General features: G+C 43.5%; 1 protein-coding gene across 1 annotated transcript in view; it reads left to right on the forward strand.

Moving 5' to 3' along the window:
• LOC143960825 (adipocyte plasma membrane-associated protein-like) overlaps nucleotides 1–24,350 on the forward strand; it is a 39,274-nt gene extending 14,924 nt beyond the window's left edge. Inside the window, exons 4-9 of the mRNA XM_077469763.1 lie at nucleotides 6,015–6,113; nucleotides 10,252–10,401; nucleotides 10,627–10,739; nucleotides 19,429–19,589; nucleotides 19,932–20,127; nucleotides 22,594–24,350. Of these exons, the coding sequence (XP_077325889.1) occupies nucleotides 6,015–6,113; nucleotides 10,252–10,401; nucleotides 10,627–10,739; nucleotides 19,429–19,589; nucleotides 19,932–20,127; nucleotides 22,594–22,803 (929 nt within the window). The 3' untranslated portion in view covers nucleotides 22,804–24,350. The remainder of the gene's footprint in view (nucleotides 1–6,014; nucleotides 6,114–10,251; nucleotides 10,402–10,626; nucleotides 10,740–19,428; nucleotides 19,590–19,931; nucleotides 20,128–22,593) is intronic.
• Nucleotides 24,351–25,425: the final 1,075 nt, after the last annotated feature.

The raw sequence follows: 25,425 nt of genomic DNA on the forward strand, positions 1-25,425 counted from the left end.
TGCCTAATATTACCTCCTGATTGATTAATTGCCAGATTCAACACACACACCACACAGTATAAAAACGAGGCCTTCTTTATGGGGGAACACATACAGAGAGCTGCACATACAGGGGTTCTTCCAAAGAAGTGGGGTTCTTTAAATAAGTGGCACTTCAGCTCTTGCACTTCAGCGATTTTCACAAAGAAATCCACAGCAGACTGCAGGTGAACTAATTTCCAAATTATCTCCCCTTCCTCTCTGAAACATGCACTCTTTACCACTTCTCCCCTCTCCCTACTACTGCACTCATCACCTCTTTCTTACTCTAAGCCCACTTGCTAACAAACCCCCCAGGGTACTGAAGCATTTCCCCTCACACAAATCGTATTCCCATATTACCTCCCTTACTTTTCTGCTTCTCCTAACCGCTGGAGATATTTCCCCTAACCCTGGGCCTCCCTTATTTAACTGTACCCAACACTCCCAACACACCCATCACCATCACCCTACACCCTCTGGCAGTAGTTGCAATCTATGCAATTTAGTCTCTGTTCCTTTTCTTCCCAACACCAGCCTCCCCCTCTCCTGTGCCCTCTGGAACGCTCGCTCTGTCTGCAAAAAACTCACCCCTGTTCATGACCTCTTTGTCACTAATTCCTTTTAATCTACTTGCTCTCACCGAAACCTGGCTCCACGAATCTGATACCCCTTCTTCTGCTTCCCTCTCCCAGGGTGGCCTTCACTGGACCCACTCCCCTAGGCCTAATGGACGCAAGGGAGGTGGAGTGGGATTCCTCTTATCCCCCCCAAAGCACCTTCCAGGTTATTCACTCCCCTCCCTCCCTTTCCCTCTCATCATTTGAAGCTCACTGTATACGTCTATTCTCTCCTACTTCCCTAAGAATTGCTGTGATCTACCGCCCCCCTGGACCATTATTGACTTTCCTTGATGAGTTTTCTTCCTGGCTACCCTACTTTCTCTCTTCAGAAATTCCCACAATCCTTCTCGGTGATTTCAACATCCCTGCTAATACAAACACTCCTGCTACTTCTAAACTTCTTAGTCTAACCTCTTCATTTGACCTGAAGCAATGGGTACAGGCTTCCACTCAATCACCTAACCATCACCCGTAGAAACTTTCGCAAACTTCAACTCTTCTCTCCTCTATTCTGCTGCTGACCACCTCTATGACAGAATCTCTCCCCTCTCCTGCCCCAACCAAGCCACTTCCATCTACAATGAATCCCTGTCCTCCACCCTGGACAAGCTCGCTCCCCTCACTACACGCAGAATCAGGCCTCGACCCCTACAACCCTGGCAAACAGATGACACTAGAATTCTCAAAAAACTTAGTTGCGCTCTTGAGCGTCTGTGGCACAAGATCAAGTCTCTCAAAGACTTCAACCAATACAAATCTGCCCTCCAAAAATACTACTCTTTCTTCCACACTGCCAAGCAGACCTATTTTACAACTCTTATTAACACCTTCTCGTCCAGTCCCCGTAAACTTTTCTCTACCTTCAACTCTCTACTTCGTCCTCCACCCACTGACTCACTCACTGCCCAGGAGATTGCTAATCACTTCAAAAACAAGATTGATACAATCCGTGATGAAATCTCCACTCTACAGGTATCTCCCCCAGTTAAGACCCCATTACAACAGGTACTCTTAACACTCCCATTATTCAAAACTGCTACTACAGACGAAGTTGCTAAACTCCTTCCTAACGCCTACCTAACCACCTGCCCCCTGGATCCTATTCCCTCTCAAACACTGACTCTATCCTACACTCGCTAACGCAAATCTTCAATCTCTCCCTCATCTCTGGCATTTTCGCCTATGCTCTAAAACATGCACTGGTCACCCCCATACTTAAAAAGCCATCCCTGGACCCTACCAATCTTAACAACCTATGCCCCAACCTTGCTTCCCTTTTCCTCTAAACTTCTTGAAAGCCTGATTTACAACCAACTGAGTGGCCACCTCATTAAGAATAACCTTCTTGATCCCCTTCAATCTGGATTTTACCCTTAACACTCCACAGAAACTGCTCTATTAACACTCACAAATGACCTACTAACTGCAAAAAACAAAGGACACTATTCTGTACTCCTACTTCTGGACCTTTCAGCTGCCTTTTACACGGTTGACCACCCCTTCCTCCTAAAAAAAAAATTTTGCTCCGTGACTGTGCTCTTCAGTGGCTCTCACCCTACCTATCCCAACGCACCTTCAGTGTTGCTTACAATTCTACTTCCTCCACTCCTCTTCCCTTCTCTGTTGAAGTCCCCCAAGGTTCTGTTCTTGGACCTCTTTTATTTTCAATCTACACCTCTTCCCTGGGTCAGCTAATAGCCACTCACGGCTTTCAATATTATTTCTATGCTGACGACACACAAATCTATCTCACCACCCCTCAACTCACTCCATCAGTCTCCTCACGCAACACTAACTTACTAACAGACATATCTGTATGGATGTCACAACACTTCCTCAAACTGTCAAGAGCAATGGCACAACAATCCACCCATCCCCACATGTCAGGGTGCTAGGTGTTATCCTGGACTCTGAACTCTCCTTTCGACCCCACATCACTTTCCAAAGCTTGCTGCCTCAATCTCCGAAACATCTCTAAACGACGTCCCTTTCTAACCAATGAAACCACAAAGCTCCTGATTCACTCCCTGGTTATCTCTCGCCTTGACTACTGCAACTCCCTCCTCATTGGCTTACCTTTAAATAGACTATCCCCCCTTCAGTCCATCATGAATGCTGCTGCCAGACTCATCCACCTTACAAACCGCACAGTGTCTGCTACCCCTCTCTGCCAATCCCTCCATTGGCTGCCACTTGCCCAACGAATTAAATTCAAAATACTAACACTTACAAAGCCATCCACAATTCTTCCCCCAGCTACATCACTAGCCTAGTCTCAAAATACCAACCTAATCGCCCACTTCGTTCCTCCCAAGACCTCCTGCTCTCTAGCTCCCTCATCACCTCCTCCCATATCTGCCTCCAGGACTTCTCCCGAGCCTTGCCCATCCTCTGGAATTCACTGCCCCAATCTGTCAGAATGTCTCCAAATGTATCCACTTTTAGGCGATCCCTGAAAACATTCAGAGAAGCCTATCCTGCCTCCATCTAACAACTGCACTATTTTCTCCATTAGCTCATCCCCCACAGCTATTACCCTTTTGTATAACTTGACCCTCCCTCCTAGATTGTAAGCTCTAACGAGCAGGGCCCTCTTATTCCCCCTGTCTTGAATTGTATTGTATTGTAATGTCTGCCCTAATGTTGTAAAGCGATGCTTAAACTGTCGGCGCTATATAAATCCTGTATAATAATAATAATAATAATAATAATAATTTTCACTTAGGGGTATACTTTTGTTGCCAGCGGTTCAGACATTAATGGCTGTGTGTTGAGTTATTTTGAGGGGACAGCAAATTTACACTGTGATACAAGCTGTACACTCACTACTTATATAGATCTAATATACTAATACTATACTAATATATATAGATCAGTTTGCCAGTAGTTGTGCTTTAAGCCTAGCCTATCCACTTTATTTAATACTATAGATTAAGAAATAATGGAATGCTCTTCCTTTGAAATTATTGTATTTACAGAGTTCTTAAATATTGGCGAACAACCCCTTCTCTATACAGAAATACTAGACATTAAAACTGAAGTCCAGGAATTATATTTTTTTGCACATTTATGTTGGGCCAGCTTGACTGCATGTAAATAGTCATAACTGATATCTAGAGGGCCACTGGGGAAGCTGTAAATCGCTGCAGTAGTCCTTGCTAGATACAGTAGGAACCACGATCTTCTGGGTTCTGTGCAAACAGCTTCTCCTGTGCACGCTGAACATATGTTCCCATCTCTCCACCTCATACAATCAAAGAAGTATGAATAAAAAACAATCAGCGCACACACATAAAAAATAATGAATAAACGATTGCAAGCTGAACACCCAAAGGAGAAATTCACAACACCTCAATAATATTATACAAAGTTAAATGGTGCAGCACAGATAGAGTCCATAAAAGATCACATAATAGTATAAAGAGAAACAGTGAGGCCACCACGTGATGAAGACAATCTTCTTCTCATCAAAGTGACATATCCTTCCACCAGTAAAATGTACTCTTACCGAATGAGATGGCCCACTGAGTAATCAAATGGTCAAATAGGCATGATCTTATATAAGGAATAGGCAGGTCGAGCGGCAACAATTCGCAAATAAAGGCAGGATGGCATCAGACAAATATCTTCAATAACACCCAATCCGTAGTAGTACTGGTGATCGAGTGTACTGGCTCCACACATATGCTTGTGTATATATCCAACAATATCAATCAATAAAGTTCATGTCTATAAATCGCTCCTTATTCATACAAGAAAGGAAGCATCCTTTCTTGTGTGAATGATGATTGACTGAACTATGTTCAGTATATAGAGGGAAGCCATTCTTAGAGAACCCAAAAGATCACAGTTCTCTGTATGTAGGTACTACAGTGATTTACAGTGTCCCCAGTGGCCGACCAGACTTCAGATATGAGTACTTCCATCGAGCGATGCTGGCACAATGTAAGTATTCAAAAATATAATTCCTGGAGTTCAGCTTTAACAAATAACTGTTAAAGTGGATGTAAGCCCTCTCCTATACTCAGTGAAATGAACAGCCTCAGATGATACACAGGGATGAAACAAATCTCCCTACATACGTTTTTACTTGTATATATCTGCTGTCTTTTACCTTTCTATATTCTTTAGAATTTTTACATCACGTTTGAATTTTCACTTCCTCATTCAGCTGTAGTTGTGTATTCTTGGCTTACACAGGGAGACAGCTGATTGGAGGAAGAGCACACATCCCCTCTCCACACCGCATTTTAGAAAAACTGAACCCAGGAATGTATAATGCCTTGTACACACGGTCGGACATTCCGACCACAAAATCCGTCAGATTCTTTCCGACGGATTTTGTCCAAAACTTGTGTTGCATGCACACGGTCGGGCAAAGTTGTCGGAAAATCCGATCGTTCGGAATGAGGTGACGTTCGTTGCGTACGATGGGACTACGTAGAGGCCAGTAGCCAATAGCGTTGATCTCGTAATTTGATCTGAGCATGCGTGGCACTTTGTCCGATCGGAATTCTCTACAAACAATCGGAAAAAGTCAGATCAGATTTTTTGTCGGAAAATTTTAGATCCTGCTCTCAAATTTTTTCAGTCGGAATTTCCAACACGTGATCGGATTTTCCGACAATATAATCAGATCGGACCTTTCTGTAGGAATTTCGGACCGCGTGTACAGGGCATTAGTGTGTATTCTATCTCGAAGGCCATGTGACTTTTACTTGAGTAGCACATATCCTGTCTCTCCAACTCAAAAATCTAGGTAAGATTAGCTGTACAGACACCGGGCCTAGGGTCTCCAGCCACCTCTCCCAATGTTTTGTAAATGTATTATGACACCCTCTATGCTGGTATGTATGTATGTTTTTTTTGTTGTGTTTTTTTTTTGTGGACAATATTAATAAAATGTCTTCACTTATTAAGACAGGAGGAATGGGATATACCCATTTATGGGTATTTATTTTTCAACTCCTAAATAACAGCAAGGTAATTGTATGGTTGTAGGGAATTTAGTTGTCTTCATCAAAAATTAAATACATAATGCCAATTTTAAGATCAGTAACCGAGTTTTCTTGAAAAACATAATTAATAGTAGCAATGGTGTTCCTCCGCGATCAGAATAGTTTAGGGCAGTTCTAAAGCATATGTATCAAAGTGCCAGTTCTGCCTCATTTCTGGCACACAGGGAAGTGTCTCTTTTGACCCCAGTAATTTCATTTTTGTGGTGTATGGTAGCTCCTATGCAGGATAAAGAGTTAAAATGTCTAACCATTTATTTTTATCTGATAATGATCCCAAAACCTCCTACACAGTAGAGGAAAACCCAACACAGCGTTTGTAATTTTGTGATGGTCACCGGAATGTGCAATTCTTTAGGTAACCTTTACACCGGCACTGTGGATGGAAAGTTGTGGCAGATTCGTGGAGAACACTTACAATTCATAACCCAGATGGGGAAGAATGTGTCGGAGTGTGGTGAGTTATCCAAGCAACTTTTTCGTACACTTCTTTGTCTTAAAAAATACTCTGTCGCAAATCAAAAAAAGCTACCAACAGGTATAGAGTGGAGGCACTTAGTGGATGTGCCAGAGCTTTGTCCATTTAGAATGGCCCAGCATATTCTACCACAGAAGAAAGGAATAAGATGCATCAAGTGTTGTGCTGGTACCTGTAGTCAAACCTGTAAACAGATTTATAAGACACAGCTTACCTGCTTTGTGGCTCTCCTTATATTTGCTTTTATTTTGCTTTCCTGGCTCTCCCTCTATTCAATTCACCGTAGATGCTGGTATCTTATTTAATTTGTAGCCTAATGTGGGCATGTGTCCACTGGTTGCTTTTCAAGTCTGCTGCATCCTCAACCCCACACATTGAGCCACAAGAAAAGTTGCAGAGCAAAAAAATGATGTGGCAACAGAATGTGTCAACCAGTAGGATTGGGAAACACTTGATGATAACGATGATGTTTGCAAGGAAGTCCCAAAGCCATTTACTATATAATATACAGTACATGCCTCCATAAAGTAAAAAAAAAAAATCCTTTACCTCCCTGACTGAGCCAGATCCTTTTTCATTTGTGTATTACATGCTCTTCTTCCAGGCATTGCAGTTCACATTGGTAGGGTTTGGGCAGAAGAGAAATCCAGAAAGCAGCGGACAGGTCTAGTTGTGGCCAGGTGCTGAATGTCAAGCTGCAAGCTTGTGAATCAGCAGTGACAATGATAACCATGTTCCCTACAACATTTTCTCATTCCATTGTTGAACTGGCAGGCACAGCCTACATGAGGGTGACATCTCTACTCTGAATTCAGGATCAGTGCAGCATCGTTGCCACACCATTGCAGGATGTTCACTGCTAAAAAGCCTTATTCGAGTTTATTGAATGAAGTCTCCAATATGTAACTCTTCCACTTGGCTCGCAGAAGAGTAATGTGTTTTACTCCACCCAGAGCTTACTCATAGGGTGAGGATCGCAAGCTGAAATCTGCATTTATATGAGAACTTCGTAAATAACACATGTGACCAATAAGACCAATCAACTAGCTAGGTGGATGAGTCTTAAAATCAATAATTATACCGATGCACAGTGACATGTATTAGACACAGGCTCATCACTAACAAAAAGGCACATTATTAACAGATATTTTGGAAATGCCAGACTTCACCAATAACTTCATTTTATCAAGTGCATCAATCCAAATACATATTTCAGTATGAAGGAAGATGTCCCTGTGGTCGCATAACCATATCTTCCAAAGGTATGGTAGTGAGTGGCAACCTCAGCTTGGGCTCTGGCCGAGCCATGCCCCAAATGTATCAACACACAATAATTATGAATGAATGAGTCTGTTTCTGTACATATCTCTGTGAATTTGTGGGTGGAATCTGTGGACTGGCCAGCGATCTCTGGGAGCCAGAACCTTGAGTCGGATGATGTGCCTCCAGCAGAACACTATCTTCTACATTACATCACAGGATGTTCAAGTGGACTTCACTGCCCAGCTCAATAGGTATTTAAAAGGCTTTGCAGGGGAACTGCAAGAAAACTGAAAATGCAGATGTACTGCAGCAGAAAACTGAAAATGCTGAAGCACATATTTTTTAATGAGAGGTAGCACAGGCATCCTGTTCCCTAGCTTCCTGCACATGTACCACCACCCACATTACATACGTGCGGGAAGAGAAGAAATAGCCCTCCACTATTCCGTGGCTCTGGTGCCCACACGTAGATCCTACCACTCTACCTGTATGTAAGGCAGTCTTTGTATGTAAAGCAGTCTCCCCCCCACCCCCCGTGGCTAAGTTTGCCACTTTTTCTTCAAGCCAAACCCAAACACTTTAGTGGCTCATAGTAAAATTGTTTGTTTTAGTTCACACTATAGGATTGTAACAGATCTGGGACACCTTTTTGGCACTCCAAAGAGAATAGTAATGTGGCGCACATAGTGCCCCCTCACCCTCCTGTCAAGCCCTGTTCTCAGCCACATTCCTGTCAGAATAATGTGTCCGGGTTTCAGGAGGACTGAAACCCAGACACATGATTCAAAACCTGGACTGTCCAGGTGAATCCTGGACAGGTGGCAACCCTAACTGTGACCTGAATGTGAAGTTATCACATACAGGTTGTAGATCCTGTCTCTCTGATGGGCACAGTGCAGCGCTTACAATCTAGTTGTGGAGGAAATGGGAGGAGCTAGTTTCCTGGGCAAACAAACATTAAACATTTTAAGTGTGTGTGTGTGTGGGGGGGGGGGGGGGGGTACTCGGCCTCCCTGCTCCCTTCTGGAACATGATGCTGCCTGTGTGGCTTTGGCCAGAGTCCCCAGGACCATGAGACCTTCTCCCATGTTCTTCTGGATGATGTTGCTGCCTGTGTTGATCTGGGCTGCGCCAGGCCATATAGACCCCTAAGGGCTCTGTGATCTTTGACCCAGAGCTTTCTGCATTCTTCCTCTGCTGTAATGACCTTGCCTGTGTGGACCTACGCTGCAGCCAGGTTACATAGACCCTCCACCAACCCCGGGACCCTGGGATTATCCTCCTGGGGCTCCCTGCTTCCCATTCTCTTCTGCAATGCTGATGTCTGGGGGCACTTTGACCTGCGGCCGGGTGCATAGGATGACCCCCCCCTACCTCCCAAGACCAGGAAACCTCCTGTTCCCAGCTGGACCCTGCTGCCCTGCAAACCTTCTGCCTTAGTGCACTCTGAGCAGTGGCTGGGTACACAAGAGCTGTACCCTGGTGATTCTGCTACTTTACGAGTACCGCCTGTGGGGCTAGGCCACACAAGACCTTCCTGTTTTGTTTCCCCCCTGCAATGTGCTACCTACAAGGACCCTGACTGAGGTCAGGCTACACAAGGACCCTGTGATCTGCTGCCCTTTAAACACCTTCATGCTGTTTCAGTTCTATGATGTGCTATTTGACCCTGAGTTGAGGTCAGGCCACACAAGACCTTCTTCTATGTTCCACTCCAGCCATGTGCTACCTGCATGGACCCTGAGCTGAGGCCAAGTCATATGAGACCATTCTGCTGTGCTTCTCCCTCCTGTGACCTAGAAGATTCTGATACTATCTTTATTGTATCGTGTTGCTGTTGGCCCTGCTGTGCCCTGTGTCTCCCCTGGAAACATTCCCTTATTTTCTGTGTTGTTGCCTGTGGCTTCTCCAGATTAACCCTAGCTCAGACTGCTTTTGCTGTAACTCTGGATTTAACCTTATGCCCTGTACACATGATAGGATTTTCCAACAACAAAACCATGGCTTTTTTTCTGAAGGCTGTTGGCTCAAACTTGTCTTCCATACACACGGTCACACAAATGTTGTTGGAAATTCCGAACGTCAAGAATGCGGTGACATGCAACACGTACAACGAGGCGAGAAAAATGAAGTTCAATAGCCAGTGCGGCTCTTCTGCTTGATTCCGAGCATGTGTGAACTTTTGTGTGTTGGAATTGTGTACATATGCTCGGAACTTCCGACAACGAAAATTTGAGAACCTGCTCTCAAACATTTGTTGGAGGAAAGTCCGACAACAAATGTTCAATGGAGCATACGCACGGTCAGACTTTCTGACAACAAGCTCACATCCAACATTTGTTGTGGGAAAATCCTATCATGTGTACAGGGCATAATTGTTCCAGAGTACTGCTTTGGGCCCATGTTACTGCCTGTGACCTTGTTACCTGTCTTCGCTGGATCTGTGATTGCACCCCTTTGCCCAAAACCCCTTTTAATAAATGAACCCCTTAGCAGAAGAGCCTAAAACTACTTGGTCTCTGCATGCCTTGTGCTCTCTACTTTAGACATAAGTCAGATTAGAAGTAAATTAAAATATGATTTTAGCACAATTGCAGTGCTTCCTGGATAGCATTGTTTTTTTTTTTGTTTTTTTTTGTTTTGTTTTTTAGATAGGTTCTTGGAAGCATTGCTTCTTACAAAATAAAAAAACAAACCCTGGTACTTTTAATTTCTGGTCATAATCAGAGTGTAGCCAGGATATGCATTTAAAAGATGGGGCCAACTGTTGGGTCAAGAATATCTTCTCTCATATCACTCTTAATTAGAATATCAATACTTGAGCACTAAGTGCAAATGTTTATTTTCCTTGCAGGCATTCCTGAGTATGAGCCAGTGTGTGGACGTCCACATGGAGTACGATTAGACAGCAATGGATATCTAATTGTAGCTGATTCCTATTTTGGATTGTTCAGGGTACATCCCCAGACTGGAGAAAAAGAACATCTTCTCTCTAACAAAGAAGGTAACTAGGCATAGAAACTGTAAAACAGACTGGAGTGCAGGTACAGTGTCTGTGCATGGATATATACCAGTCAGGAGTTTACTCATTTTGATATTTGTACAAGATGTTTGTGACTGTAGCATGCACTTATTAGAAAAAATAAATATTTTGAGGATGTGGGCAGCTTTGTCAGATTTATTATGTACAAAAACTGAATTCTTTAAAGTAATACACAAATCTTTGCAGGGGTGGATGGAATACCATTCAAATTTTTGAATGGACTTGCATTGTCCCAAAATGGCACTATATTTTTTACAGACTCGAGCAGCAAATGGGGTAGACGACATCACAAATATGAGGTAAGATGACCTTTTAGTGCTGATATCTGCAAGTATCTTTGTTGCCAATTTACTTTGAATTGTCAAGTAAATCTTACTATTCTTAACATCCCCTTACCCAATGCTCCCTGTGTCAGAAAGCGACTGCTGCAGGGGGAGAGGAGGGAGCACCGACAACTGGACCACTGGGGCCTAGTGAATCCAGGGATGTGTTTTGCAAGATGGTATCCCATGGTTGTATAGTGAACATTCCAAAATAGTGTTCTAAAGTGATTCTAGTTTGGCACTTTTACCAGAAAAAAAAGTGTAATTTTGAACCAGCGTTTGATTAACCATAAGGGGTCATTATGGAGGATATAAAGAATCTGAGTCACCCAGCTCATCTTTTATGAGTTTTGCCTTTTCTGTCAGTTTGTTAAATGAGAAAAAGTGTGGGTTTTAGAAAAAACGAACTATCATATGAACCTAGACGGCTGGAGCTATATTCTGATGCTGTAGCTTTCCCCTGCCAGCTCTGTACCGAGAATTGAGCGATCAAAGACTGCTGATTGCTCAGTTCTCAGACTCTAAGCTCAGAGCGGTGACAGCCGGTCATGGCTCTGTGCTCATTGGAGCACCAGACTGTAGAGGGGATGTGAGTGGCTGGCTCAGCTCTGAAAGGCTGAGCCACCTTCTGGCCAGGCATCTGGGCGGATCCCGACATTATTATCAGGCTTCCTGCAGAGCCTGGACCAGCTGTCAGCTGAATCTGGGTCACAGGAGTGCAGAACTAAGTGCACTCTTGTGACCCGCAGGAGAAGCATAGTCAAAAGAGCTTTAGCCATACTTCTCCTTTTAATAAGGAGAAGTAGGTAGAGAAAAATTAATCCCAAGGTATTGGAATGTTGATGAGTTCTGTAGGGAGTGTTAGTACTGTTACTTAAGGGGGTCTAAGCATAGTAGAGTTTACTCATCTCAGTTTTTTTTCCAATTTTAAGAGAAAGCTGAACTGTTCAAATAAATTGACACAATTTTGCGTGAGGTGTGTCCTAGAAATTACAGTGCATCAGCCACATGCTGTATATGACACGTTTTTCTTAATTGTCACCCCTGATAAATCCTTTAATGTTATTGGATTCTCTGTTCAGTATTGCTAGAGGATCCAGTGCTAGCACAGATAATAGAGGTTACAGAAGGCAGCCCTGTCTGGTGCCTCTAGTAAGGTACAGTGGGTTACAGCGAGGGGGAAAATGTATTTGATCCCCTGCTGATTTTGTACATTTGCCCACTGAAAAAGAAATGATCAGTCTATAATTTTAATAGTAGGTTTATTTTAACAGTGAGAGACAGAATAACAAAAATATCTAGAAAAACGTATTTCAAAAAAGTTATAATTTGCTTTGCATTTTAATGAGTGAAATAAGTATTTGATCCCCTATCAATTAGCAAGAGTTCTGGCTCTCAGGTGCCTTCTATAGAGGTAACGGTTGAGATTAGAGCACATTCTTAAAGGGAGTGCTCCTAATCTCAGCTTGTTACCTATATAAAAGACCTGTCCACAGAAGCATTCAATCAATCAATGTGATTACATTCTCTCCACCATGGTCAAGACCAAACATCTGTCCAAGGATGTCAGGGACAAGATTGTAGACCTACACAGGCTGGAATAGGCTACAAGACCTTCACCAAGTAGCTCGGTGAGAGGGTGACAACAGTTGGCGCAATTATTCACAAATGTAAGAAACACAAAATAACTGTCAATCTCCCTTGGTCTGGGGCTCCATGCAAGATCTCACCTTGTGGAGCTTCAATGTTCATGAGAACGGTGCAGTACTTGCATTTTGGATGCAGGCCCATTGAAGTCTCGTACATTCAAAACGCTGCATTTTGTGGGAAAAAAGGTCCCCGACCCTTTCCAAAAACGCAGAGGCACAAAAATGCATTGATGTGAACGTGTTCCATAGGAACCCATGTTAAAAAAATTCCCTACATTTCTGCAAAATGCAAAAAGCATCAAAAAAACGTATTCATGTGAATCGAGTCCTACAGATCAAAAGCCCATAATTTACTTTGAGTATGGAGTTGATTTGTGGAAAGAGTGTCAGCCAAAATGGGTTTAAAATGTTAGTTCACCTCCAATGAGAATAGCCCAAATCTCTATGTATTACAGCTTCCTCAGTACATTAATACGCTGCCCTCTGTTTTGTAAAAGAATGCTTACTTTTTAAGCTGCTTATTCCATTAAACTCCCCTCTCTGCCCTGTATATGACTTGACATATGGTGCATTGGATGCATAGCCCTGGCAACTTAGGAATGAGTACTCGTCTTTGTTCCCTACCCACTCATGCGCAGTCCACCCTTTCTCGAAGCTCAGTGTTCAGCAAGAGCGTAAGAAAGGAAACTATGCTTGTGTGGGTGGGTAGGTAACAAAGCCATGCGCTTGTTAGTGAGTTGCCAGGGCCATGCATTCAACGATCGGTATATCCTGCCATCTCCAGTATGGAGGGGGAAGGACAATGGAGTAAGCGGCTCAAAAAAAATATGGCATGTTATACAAAATGGAGGACTGCATATAAATGAGAAAGATATAGAGATTTTATATATATCTATCTATATCTATATCTATATCTATATATATATATATATCATATATATCTCATATACATTTTTTTTTAGATGAACTAACTCTTTAGTCTTTATCTCCTACCCCAGCCCACTGTGAGTGAGCAGTATCTGGTATAAGCAGTGAGGCAAAACGGTGACCTGTAGTAACACAGCAGTAACAGCTGGGAAGTTGGATGGTTATGAATGTTCAGATTACTGTAACAAACCACTTTATCTCCAACACTGATATAATCAAGTGTGTATTGTTACCCGTTTACTATATTTGGTATTTAATATCTCCCAGATATGATCTGGGTTAAATAAAAGCTCTTAGACCATGAGTGAAAGTTTTAATACAATAACAAAAATGTATTGGTATAGTAAAGTAAGCCTAGACCAGGGATATGCAATTAGCAGACCTCCAGCTGTTGCAAAACTACAAGTCCCATCATGTCTCTGCCTCTTGGTGTCATGCTTGTGGTTGTCAGTTTTGCTATGCCTCATGGGACTGGTAGTTCTGCAACAGCTGGAGGTCTGCTAATTGCACATCCCTGGCCTAGACTAATGCACACAATCTATCTATTTGTACAGGGAAAGGGTAAAAATCATGGATTACAAGAAGGAATACAGAGTATGTTCCTTACAACATTAATCTACAAACAGTAAGACATAAAAGACTTACGACCAACATATTTAGATAGAAGTACAAGGGAGATTTCCCATATTTACCATTTCCATAGAGGTTCCATTCAGGCAACTGCTCTACCATAGTGTGTTTTTTTCCCTCCCATCTAGTCTGTGTATATCATTACAGGCTGATGCCTCATTGATTGGCATGGCGTGGCTCTGATTGGTGGGCTTCCCTATTCCTGGTTAAGGACTGGCTACATCTCCAATCCCTATACTTTGCCTAAGCAGCCCCCTTTAATGCAGATCCTTGTCTCAGACTATTTTGAGCAGGAAACTTAACCTTGTAAGTAGATTACATTTTCAGGGAAATTAAGTATACATGATGGACTAGCCATGGCCCCTCATTGCATATTCAAACATGGGATTCTTTTGAAGTGAGTATGTGTAGAACAATGAGATTTGGGTCCCATTGTACACACAAGCTTAGGCACCGAATTGTCTGTCTAACAGACACTTCTGTGAAGCTACGTTGCACGCCCTCCATAAATACAAGCTAAATGAAGTATATTCATAAGTACAATATTTTACAGCTGTTAATGGAGATTTGACATAAACTCCTAAGGCAACAGTATCCTTCAAGACTGCATGTTTGTGCCTTGCAGGAACCCCAAGGCTAGACACACCATGCCAGTTTCACACAGGCACAGTAGACTATTGAATTGAGTGGGCTGCTGTGTCTACGGAAACGCAGGGAAAACATTTCACAGGGAAGCCGCATAGCACTATGTGGTTCCTAGCTCAGGAAACCGCTCTGCAGTTTCTAGTGCTTGGGGGTGCCATTGGAGCCAATAATTCCCATTAGCAATTAATACTAATCACAGCACATTTTTGCTGTGGGTGCAGGAAAGTGTGTGGTTACATGCAGTCCTGCACTTGTATATAGTGTAAAACCTAGCCTGAGTTATAATTTTGTCTCAAGGAAACAGGCCTTTATTAGAACAGAACATGACAAAATAGGATTTTTGTACTCCCCGTAAAATCCTTTTCTCTGTAGTTCACTGACTGACACAGCTCCTTTATTCTTTGCCATTGGGTTGTTACGCCACCTTCAGGAGAGGACTAGGCAGAACATATTAACATGTACAAAAAACAGAACTTTCTAGTTCCGCCCAAGGGGCAGTCCCTTCAGTAACAATCATCCTGCTCCTGCAGCCTCAGTATGTCAACAAGCAGTATAACATAAAACAATAACAGGGGAGGGTGCTGCGTCAGTCAGTGAACTACAGAGAAAAGGATTTAACGGTGAGTACAAAAATCCTATGACTGACACAGCTCACTGACTGACACAGCTCATTTACTCTTGACCATTGGGACGTCCCCAAGGAGTATCATAACGAGGGGTGGGAAACAGCATAAAAGAACTTCACCCACATTCAGGAGTGCTCCCGAACAAGGGAGTTGACCACCTTATCTGACAGCATCAGAACTTTCGGTAACAATGCATTATACTCAAGTTAACTGCATTTTCTTTAAAAAAGAAAAAGTAGTGCAGAATTGCAACATTACACGGCCGCTTGCGAACTTGCAGCCAAGCAGACATTAGACGATGCGCTACATCCATTCTGTGGAAAAAATTTGCGACTAAGCAGCATCAGACGGTGCGCTTACATCCACTCTATAGAAAAAACTTGCAGCCAAGCAGGCATCAGACGATGTGCTCACATCCACTCAGTAGAATTTGGTAAAAGTGTGAACGGATGACTAAATCGCCGCCTTATACACCAGAGCGACTGAGACACGATGTCGGGGAAGGGAAGATCCGTTGGCCAAGAGAGGAACTCTATCTTGTAGCCAAGGAAATCAGTTTGCAGACCCATTGGCCAGATAGCCGAGAGGCCCATCAGGCGACCTCCCCACCCGTATGATGGACGGGGCAAACCTTCATGCGGTAACACCTTTCTCGCAGGCATGTTAGGCTTGCGGTTCCAGGGATGCTCTCGTCCCCAAGGGTCGTCCTGTTGGTCTGGGAGCGTTTTGCCGAAGTCCCGGACTGACGGAAAAGCCTCTTTTGAGCGGAAAATTAGGGCCTTTGCCTACGGCATGGTTCCTTAGTCTTCCTGGCCTGTGGGAGCAAGGTGCTCTTCCCACCTGTGACATTCTTAATAATGTCATCCAACGAAGCTCCAAAGAGCCGCTCACCAAGGAAGGCTAAATCCGTCAAGGCTTTTTTAAAATGCCTGGTCCGCCAACCAGTCTTTCAGCCAAATCAGGCGCCTCAGCACCACTGCTGACACTGAAACCCTTTATAGCAGAGGAAACGTATCCAGAGCCACGTTCCAACGTACATACGTCCATGCATTAACTGGTCTGCTAGTTCCACACAGACAGGAGTAGCCTGCTGCTTCTCCATTTTGCTGTGCAAAGTTTTGCCCATTCAGTAAGTGTCTGCGACACAAGTGCTGTGGTCAGTACTGGTCGTATTTCTGACCCCCCAACTGTAAATAAGGAAAGGGCCACTGCTTCGATTGCTGTCCATGGGGTCCTAAAACACAGGAACCTCTTCTCCCGGGATCGTGGTTACTTTTGTTGAACCTGGATACTGGGGGGTCCTCGGGGGGGAACGGACCGCCATGCCTTTTGGGACCTAAAAAGGTCCATTGCGAACTTGAAATAAGTCAGATACAGAAACACCTAGGTGTACGGGCTGGCTTACGGGACCCAAAAGGGACCGCTAACTCAACAGAGGAATCTGCTGTGTCCTGAATTTTCAGGGTATCGCGCCAGCTGTGGTAAGCGCTCCAACAAGCGTTTTTGACGTGGACTCATCCTCGTCTGATCGGTCCTGGTCAGTGTCATCCTATACAGACCAGAGGTCACCAGCCTCAGCGGGCCCGAGTCTGCGTCAGAGCTCTCCCCGGAGGACGGGGGCAGGGGCTGCGTCCTTGCACCCACGCACCGCCTCCATCTTGGCAACGAACGTGTTAACCACTTCAATATAGGGCACTTATACACCTTCCTGCCCAGACCAATTTTGAGCTTTCAGCGCTGTCGCACTTTGAAAATTGCGCGGCCTCTGGGATTTTTATTTTCTGCTAAACAAATAAAAAAAGACGAAAATCTTGAAAAAAAAAAACATGTTTTTTTTGTTTCAGTTACAAAACTTTGTAAATAAGTAAGTTTTCTCCTTCACTAATGGGCACTGATGGGCACCGATGAAGTGGCACTGATAGGCGGAACTGATAGGTGGCACGGATTGGCACGAATGGGCGGCATGGATAGGCGGCCCGGATGGGCATGGATAGGTGGCGCGGATGGGCATGGATGGGCACTGATAGGCGGCTAGGATGGGCACTGATAGGCGGCATGGATGGGCACTGATAGGCAGCATTGTAATTTAAAGTTTTTTAGGGATGGATGCCAATCAGTGCCAAACAATAATGCATGCCAATCAGTGATGCCCATTGTGGGCACTGATTGGCATCCATTATGGGCACTGATTGGCATTCATTGTGGGCACTGGCTGGCATCCCTGGTGGTCTAGGGGGCATACCTGGTGCTGGGCATCTCCTGGTGGTCCAGTGTGGGCATCCTCGGGGGGGCTGTGCTGATAATCGATCAGCACAGACCCCCCCCCCCCGTCAGAGGAGCAGCCAATCGGCTCTCCTCTACTCGCGTCTGACAGACGCGAGTGAGGAAAAGCCGATCACCGGCTCTTCCTATTTACACTGTGATCAACCGTGACTGGACACGGCTGATCACGTGGTAAAGAGTCTCCGTCGGAGACTCTTTACCGAGATCGTAGTTGCAGGGTGTCAGACTGACACCCCGCAACAACGATCGGCACGCAGCGGCTTAATATCCTGATCACGTCATATGACGTCCGGTCAGGATATTACAACCACTTTGCCACCATCATTTTGCTATATGGCGGGCGGCAAGTGGTTAAGGACTGCCGACAAGCATCCAGAGGCACTGCACTGTCTGCAGGCGAACCGGTTGCAATTGCCTGGAGGAAGTAACAGGGGAAGAAACACCAGTTTCTGAAGCCATGCTGACCCTACCCTGTCTGCCACCTGTTGGGGACTTAGGACAGTGATGGTCCCGCCCTCCTAACTGCTGCAGGCTGACGGGCCCCCACCGCAGGACTCACGACCCTGACCGAGTTCTGCGCTGTCCAGCTAGGTGTGCCTGTGTCCTGTGTCAGCTCCCAGATGCTTGTGAGAGAAAACCGCGCTGTGCTGAGCCTCAGAACAGCGCTGAGCATGGAAAACGTGCTTAGGCTTCAACAAAATGGCCGCCGAACGTCCAGTACAAAGGACATAATCACAGGGAAAATGGCCACCGGACTACAGAAAAATTGAGTCTGACCATGTTTCTCCCTGATCACACCAAAAATGGCCGCTGAGCACTGTATACATTGAGAGACAGTGAAAAGCAGGCAGAGGAAATGGCGGCAAACAGCTCTACAGCGATCAGCAGATACAGACCTCCAGACACCCAGGGGAGAGACCTTACAGACATCCAGGGCACAGCCACCCAGCACAGCCACCACCCCAGATGAGAGCTCTCCCAGGGGGCCCCTGTCTGTGTGGCACACACACCGCACAGAAGTCCATGCAGCATCCCCCACGGGGGGGGGGGGGGGGAGATAGGGACAGGAAGAGAGGGAGGTGAGGGACCCCCGAATCTACCTCCCCAGGGAATGCCCAGCTGCTCAGCCCCACCAAGGCAGGGAGAGCTGTACTTACCAGTCCTGATGAGCTGGGGAACATTCCATCACAGACCCACTGTCCGATCAGTACGGGGTGGCTGCTGGCCTGGCACACTGTGATGCAGACATCAGTAGCTCGGTCATATGTGTGCCCCAGAGCATTACGCTCCCCGACCGCCCCTGGAGCCTGGGGGGCATGTCATGGCCGACCCAGCATGGAGCTCTGGTCTGCACACACTCACTGGCCAGGCTGGGGAGACTACAAGGATAAGGGTATCCAGCCTGTCACCCAGACAGCTGTTGATAGCAGATCACAGGATCTTAATCTTGCGCAAAAGGCAAACTTCTGCAGAAAAAAAATCCACAGGGTTCCTAGGTCCTTCTCCTTCACTAGGCAGAAAAAAACTGAGGCTGCAGGAAGCAGGCTGGAGGGTTGGTACTGAAGGGACCTCCCCTTGGGCGGAACTAGAAAGTTCTGTTTTTTGTACATGTTAGTATATTCTGCCTAGTCCTCTCCTGAAGGTGGCATAACAACCCGTTGGTCAAGAATAAAGGAGCTGTGTCAGTCAGTGAAAGAAAGAGAAAAGGCTTTTCAATCAAAGCATATTTCCTGGTGCTGTATGCAAACAGATGAAAATCAATTATTGTATTAGTATACATTTAGGGGCTTTCCATTTGCTAAATTTAAAAGAGGCCACTCTCCTAGAATACCACAATTGCCGTAACACTTTTTTTCCATAGTAGTTGTATGTTTTTCTTTCTACTCTCATTGTGCAATAATTTAGGTATTAGAAACAAATCACTGTGGAAGACTCATACGTTATGATATAGTGAAGAAAGAAGCAAAGACTTTGCTGGAAGACCTGTATATGGCTAATGGATTGGCCTTATCACCAGAGGAAGACTATTTATTAATAGCGGAGACCAGCATCGCCAGGATCTTGCGGTATGTTGTGACCTGTTACTGGCCTTGGCTTATATTGTATGACATTATGTATTGACTTTAGGAAATTAGCATCAGGGTCTATCTGTCATTTCTCTAGTGATTGCTACAATTAAAAGGAAGAATCTGAATGTATTTTCAATTCATAACAGCATTGAATATATAAAATACTGCCTAAAGCTAAATGTCATGAGAGGCTGTTGTTTGTGCTATCACAAATAGCAGCATTGCTTACATAATGTTTCAGTAAATCCTTTACCAAGAAACAACTTTTCTTTTTTCCTGCAAAGTGCATTCTTTACACAGCTTGTCATGCTGCATTCTTTCATTGTTTTGTCCACACAGCTATTGGTTATCTGGCAGTAAAGCGGGTAGAAAAGAGGTTTTTGTGGACAATCTGCCAGGCTACCCTGATAACATCCGGATCTCTAGTATGGGTACATACAGAGTTGGCTTATCAACAACACGATTTCCTGGATTCTTCCCGCCATTTCTGGATGCAATTGCGCCCTACCCTGCACTAAAGAGATTCATTGTCAAGGTATGGTTAGAGTTTTAACTTGTGTTACTCTGACCTCACAGTCCAAATTCATAAATAAAAATTGGCATGTCTATGTGCATTTTTAGGCGCACAAATACCAGCTGCTCAAAAATATAAAAAATTTCATTGATTGTAGGATTAGTAATCTGCTATCGATGGATATGCAGCACACACTTATGCCTACAGAAGATAATGTAGCATATACTTCACAATGTGAGGCTCAAGGTTGAAATTTCACGGTTACATACATAAAATTGATATTTGAACAAACGGCATGTGTAATCCATTTGATAAGTATAAGAATCTCATGATGTTAAAATAATTACAGCATAACTATTTTTTTTACATCAATGAATCAGAAGAAATATCAACTGTATAATGCCTGGCTGTCCAGAAACATTTATTAGGTTAGGCTGATCATTTTCATATGTACAGTATCTCACAAAAATGAGTACACCCCTCACATTTTTGTAAATATTTTATTATATTTTTTCATGTGACAACACTGAAGAAATGACACTTTGCTACAATGTTAAGTAGTGAGTGTACAGCTTGTATAACAGTGTAAATTTGCTGTCCCCTCATTATAACACACAGTCATTAATGTCTAAACCTGTGGCAACGAAAGTGAGTAAGTACACCCCTAAGTGAAAATGTCCACATTGGCCCAATTAGCCATTTTCCCTCCCCGGTGTCATGTGACTTGTTACTGTTACAAGGTCTCAGGTGTGTTAAATTTGGTGTTATCGCTCTCACTCTCTCATACTGATCACTGGAAGTTCAACATGGCACAGAACTCTGGGGATCTGAAAAAAAAAGAATTGTTGCTCTACATAAAGATGGCCTAGGCCAGTGATGGCGAACCTTGGCATTCTAGATGTTTTGGAATTACATTTCTCATGATGCCTCACTTACACTGCAGAGTGCATGAGCATCGTGGCCTAGGCTAAAAGAAGATTGCCAAGATGCTGAAACTGAGCTGCTGCCAAGTGGCCAAGACCATACAACATTTTAACAGGACAGGCTCCACTCAGAACAGACCTTGCCGTGGTCAATCAAAGAAGTTGAGTGCACGTGCTCGGCCTCATATCCAGAGGTTGTCTTTGGGAAATCAAAGTATGAGTGCTGCCAGCATTGCTCAACAGAGGCTGAAGGGGTGGGGGTCAGCCTGTCAGTGCTCAGACTGCATCAAATTGGTCTGCATGGCTGTCATCCAGAAGGAATGCTCTTCTAAAGATGATGCACAAGAAAGCCTGCAAACAGTATGCTGAAGACAAGCAGACTAAGGATGTGGATTACTGGAACCATGTTCTGTGGTCTGATGAGACCAAGATAAACGTATTTGGTTCAGATGGTGTCAAGTGTGTGTGGTGGTAAGCAGGTGAGGAGTACAAAGACAAGTGTGTCTTGCCTACAGTCAAGCATGGTGGTGGGAGTGTCATGGTCTGAGGCTGCATGAGTGCAGCTGCACCTAGGGAGCTACAGTTCATTGAGGGAACCATGAATGTCAACATGTACTGTGACATATTGAAGCAGAGCATGAGCCCCCTCCCTTCTGAGACTGGGCTGCAGGGCAGTATTCCAACATAAAGACCCCAAACACACCTCCCAAGATGACCACTGCCTTGCTAAAGAAGCTGAGGGACTGGTTAAGCATGTCTCCAGACCTAACCCTATTGAGCATATGTAGGGAATCCTCAAATGGAAGGTGGAGGAGTAGAAGGTCTCTAACATCCACCAGCTCCGTGATGTCGTCATGGAGGAGTGGAAGAGGACTCCAGTGGCAACCCGTGAAGCTCTGTTGAACTCCATGCCCAAGTGGGTTAAGACAGTGCTGGAAAATAATTGTGGCCACACAAATTATTAACATTTTGGGCACAATTTGGACATTTTCACTTAGGGGTGTACTTACTTTTGTAGCCAGCGGTTTAGACATCAATGGCTGTGTGTTGAGTTATATTGAGGGGACAGCAAATGTACACTATTATACAAGCTGTACACTCACTACTTTACATTGTAGCAAAGTGTAATTTCTTCAGTGTTGTCACATGAAAAGATATAATATTTACAAAAATGTGAGGGGTGTACTCACTTTTGTGAGATACCGTATCTAAAAAAAACATTTACAGTGACTTTAGTTTCCCCAAAAAAACTTGGGATTTTGCAATAGCCAGAAGCACACATAAAAATCAGGCCAAGCGCTTCTATTGAAAAAGCGTTCTGAATATTTGTGGCAACAATGTATACAAGAATTATTTTGTTTTCTAATTGGTGACAAACAATCGTTTTTAAATGAGACATACATTTTACCTTTAGCAAAAAGAAACACAATATGCTGCTAAGACATTACCTATATCTACATAGTTAACTTTGATTTGCTGAACCGCGCACAGGATGGACAGTGGAGTAGTGGAAACCTCTTAATTATATTCTCCATTTAATACCATTGTTCATGGAAATTTGTAGGTGACACCACTGGCAGCGTACAGCTTTCTGCTGAAAAAACACGGCTTGTTCCTGGAAGTGAACCAGAATGGGGAAATAGTGGACAGTTTTCATGATCCGGATGGAAGTGTGACATGGGCAATCAGTGATGTGTATGAGCACCAAGGACAGCTGTATCTGGGTAACACTGACTTACCCTTCCTTGTAGTTTTGACAAGGGAGAGAAAATAACGTGCATCTGAGTACACACATGGCAGATTTTCATTTTATCATTCATAGCGTTCATCATTAGGCCTCATGCACACAGGGTGTTTAAAAATAAAACATCATGGCATTTGACTGTTTCTAAAGGCCTATGTGTCCTTGAACATATAGGAGTTTATGGCAGAAAAATTATAGACACAACAAAACTCTAAGCTTGTTTAGTGCTCGAGTGTTCATTTATTCCAATAAAAAAAAAATTAAAATGAAAAATTATATTATATATATTCTGGCCAATGGAATGAATACCTGCCCAAATGCTTTATGTGGTTGTAAACTGCTGAAAAAAAAAAAAAGAACGAAAACTTTTCTCCTGTAAGCCTATTGCATAATGTGCTTGAATGCATTACATACTAGCACATTATGAAATACTAACATTAGAACAAAGCCCTCCAGTGGCATGCTGTTACCGCTGCCAGGGCTTCCATCTTCCCCCAGTCTTCCTCTGGGTTTTCAGATTCTGGTAGTGTGAATGGGCATGATGACCTCCCGCCCTCTGTTCCAGCATGGGGCTCTGGATGTCCCGCACAGTATGCCGGACCTTCAGCGCACATACATCGGTGATGTCACTGGCTGCATCATGTGAATATCTCTAATTTGACTATAATAAAATACAAAATCACAAAGTGGACTTTACTACTGATTTAATGCACCAAAAGGAGTTTGTAAAACGTGGCTTTACGTTCCTTTTTTTTATGCTGCTTGGAGCTAGTGTGCATGAGGCCTAATGTTTGGAGGTTCGTTAGAAGAATATTAATTATTCCTTTTATTTGGAAGAAGAAAAAAAAAACATAAAATAAATGACTGCCGCACACCTCCCCTTTTAAATATTATATTCTGCACTATACCCATGTTTTGCATCCCCTAAAAGATGCATAATCTGTAAACCTAAAAATAAGAACTATTAACCCTCAAAGTGCATCAATACAATCCATATTGTAGAATATAGATTGTCGTTATGCAGTTTAGGGATTAACTCTGAGAAAGAGGGGTGCCCCCCCCCCCCATTTACATGCTCTATTTTTAAAGACAGCTCTGTTGTTTTTAAGTATAATGCAAAAAGGTTTTGTTTTTGGGTTTTCTATTTTTGTATAATAGTATCTTGTTTAATTTTGTTAATGAGTGCGGTAATCAGTCTTTGGGTTCATTGAATAATTACCTTTCATTCCCTACCATCTTGCTTGTTTGCTAGATCTGTAATACCTATGCAGGCTGGTAGCGGGATATGAAAGGACATACTGTGCCTGCATAATTCAAGCACAGTCACTGTGCACCAGAGAGTGAAAATGATTAAAGGCTTATGCTACTGAAACCTAATATTATGTTAGGAACACACCAGCCATGTACTTGTCTCCAACACTCCATTAAGAAGATCCATCCACTTGACTTCACATAGCAACATGCCTGTCAGTCTGGTCCCCATGCTAAATTCACTGAAGGACTAAAAAAAAAAAAAGACTTGAAGGAATTTAACTTTGTTTTACACTTAATGAGCAATTAAAATGGCACTCTATACACTTCCTTTTTTTCTTTTAAACTTGCAATTGAGTGTACAGATACGGTCTTCTGATTTTTTTATTGCTGTTTTGTGGAGATGAGATTGAGATTGAGATTGAGATTGAGATTGAGATGAGATGAGATGAGATGAGATGAGATGAGATGAGATGAGATGAGATGAGATGAGATGAGATGAGATGAGATGAGATGAGATGAGATGAGATGAGATGAGAGAGAGAGAGAGAGAGACTCTCTCGGACCTAGTCTGTTGGAAAGTCCAGTCGTGTGTACATGGTGTATTTGAATGGAAATTCTCAGTACATTTGAGCAATGTAATCTGAAAGTACTTCAAACTTTTATTTGCTTTTAACCACTACCATAAGACGCAAAGTCCCACACTCCTCTCCCACGTGTAAAAATAATTTGTTTGCTGAAAAATTACTCAGGCAGTCATTGCAACTTTTTATGCCACATGGCATTTGCCCAGCAATTTTTCCAAAAAAAAAAAAGTAAAAAGTTAGCCCAATTTATTGGTATAATGTGACAGATGATGTTACGCTGAGTAAAGCGATAAATCACGCTGTAAAATTGCACACACTACCAGTTTGGAGTTGCAGAGAAGGTCTTGGGCTAGAATTATTGCTCTCACGGTGATACCTCATATGTGTGGTTTGAACGTTTTTTTTACATATGTATTCGATTCTGTGTGCAAGCACGTGGGTGGTTTATTTTTATTTATTTTACAATTTTTTTTATATTTTTACACTTTACCCAAAAAAAAAAAACAGATTTCTTTTCTTCCTATTACAAGGAATGTAAACATCCCTTGTAAATAAGAATAGTGTGTGGCATGTCCACTTTATGGAGAGATGTGGGGGTCAATAAGACCCCACATATCTGCTCCAGGCTGAAAAGTCTGAGATCGTAAATTTTTTTTTTTTTTAACGATCTCAGACTTTTCCGAGTCCCCAGCATGGTATACTTCCACTGGACGTGATGGCATGGCGTTGCACCCGAGAGTCAGAGACTGCCGGGGGACCATCTGTCCCTCAGTTTTCTCTATGTCTAACTTCAGGTGCCGGCGGGTTCCTACAC

The sequence above is a fragment of the Lithobates pipiens genome, unplaced genomic scaffold, assembly GCF_037356315.1.
Source record: "Lithobates pipiens isolate NorthernLeopardFrog02 unplaced genomic scaffold, aLitPip1_a1.2 Scaffold_8, whole genome shotgun sequence".
Lineage (NCBI taxonomy): Eukaryota > Metazoa > Chordata > Amphibia > Anura > Ranidae > Lithobates > Lithobates pipiens.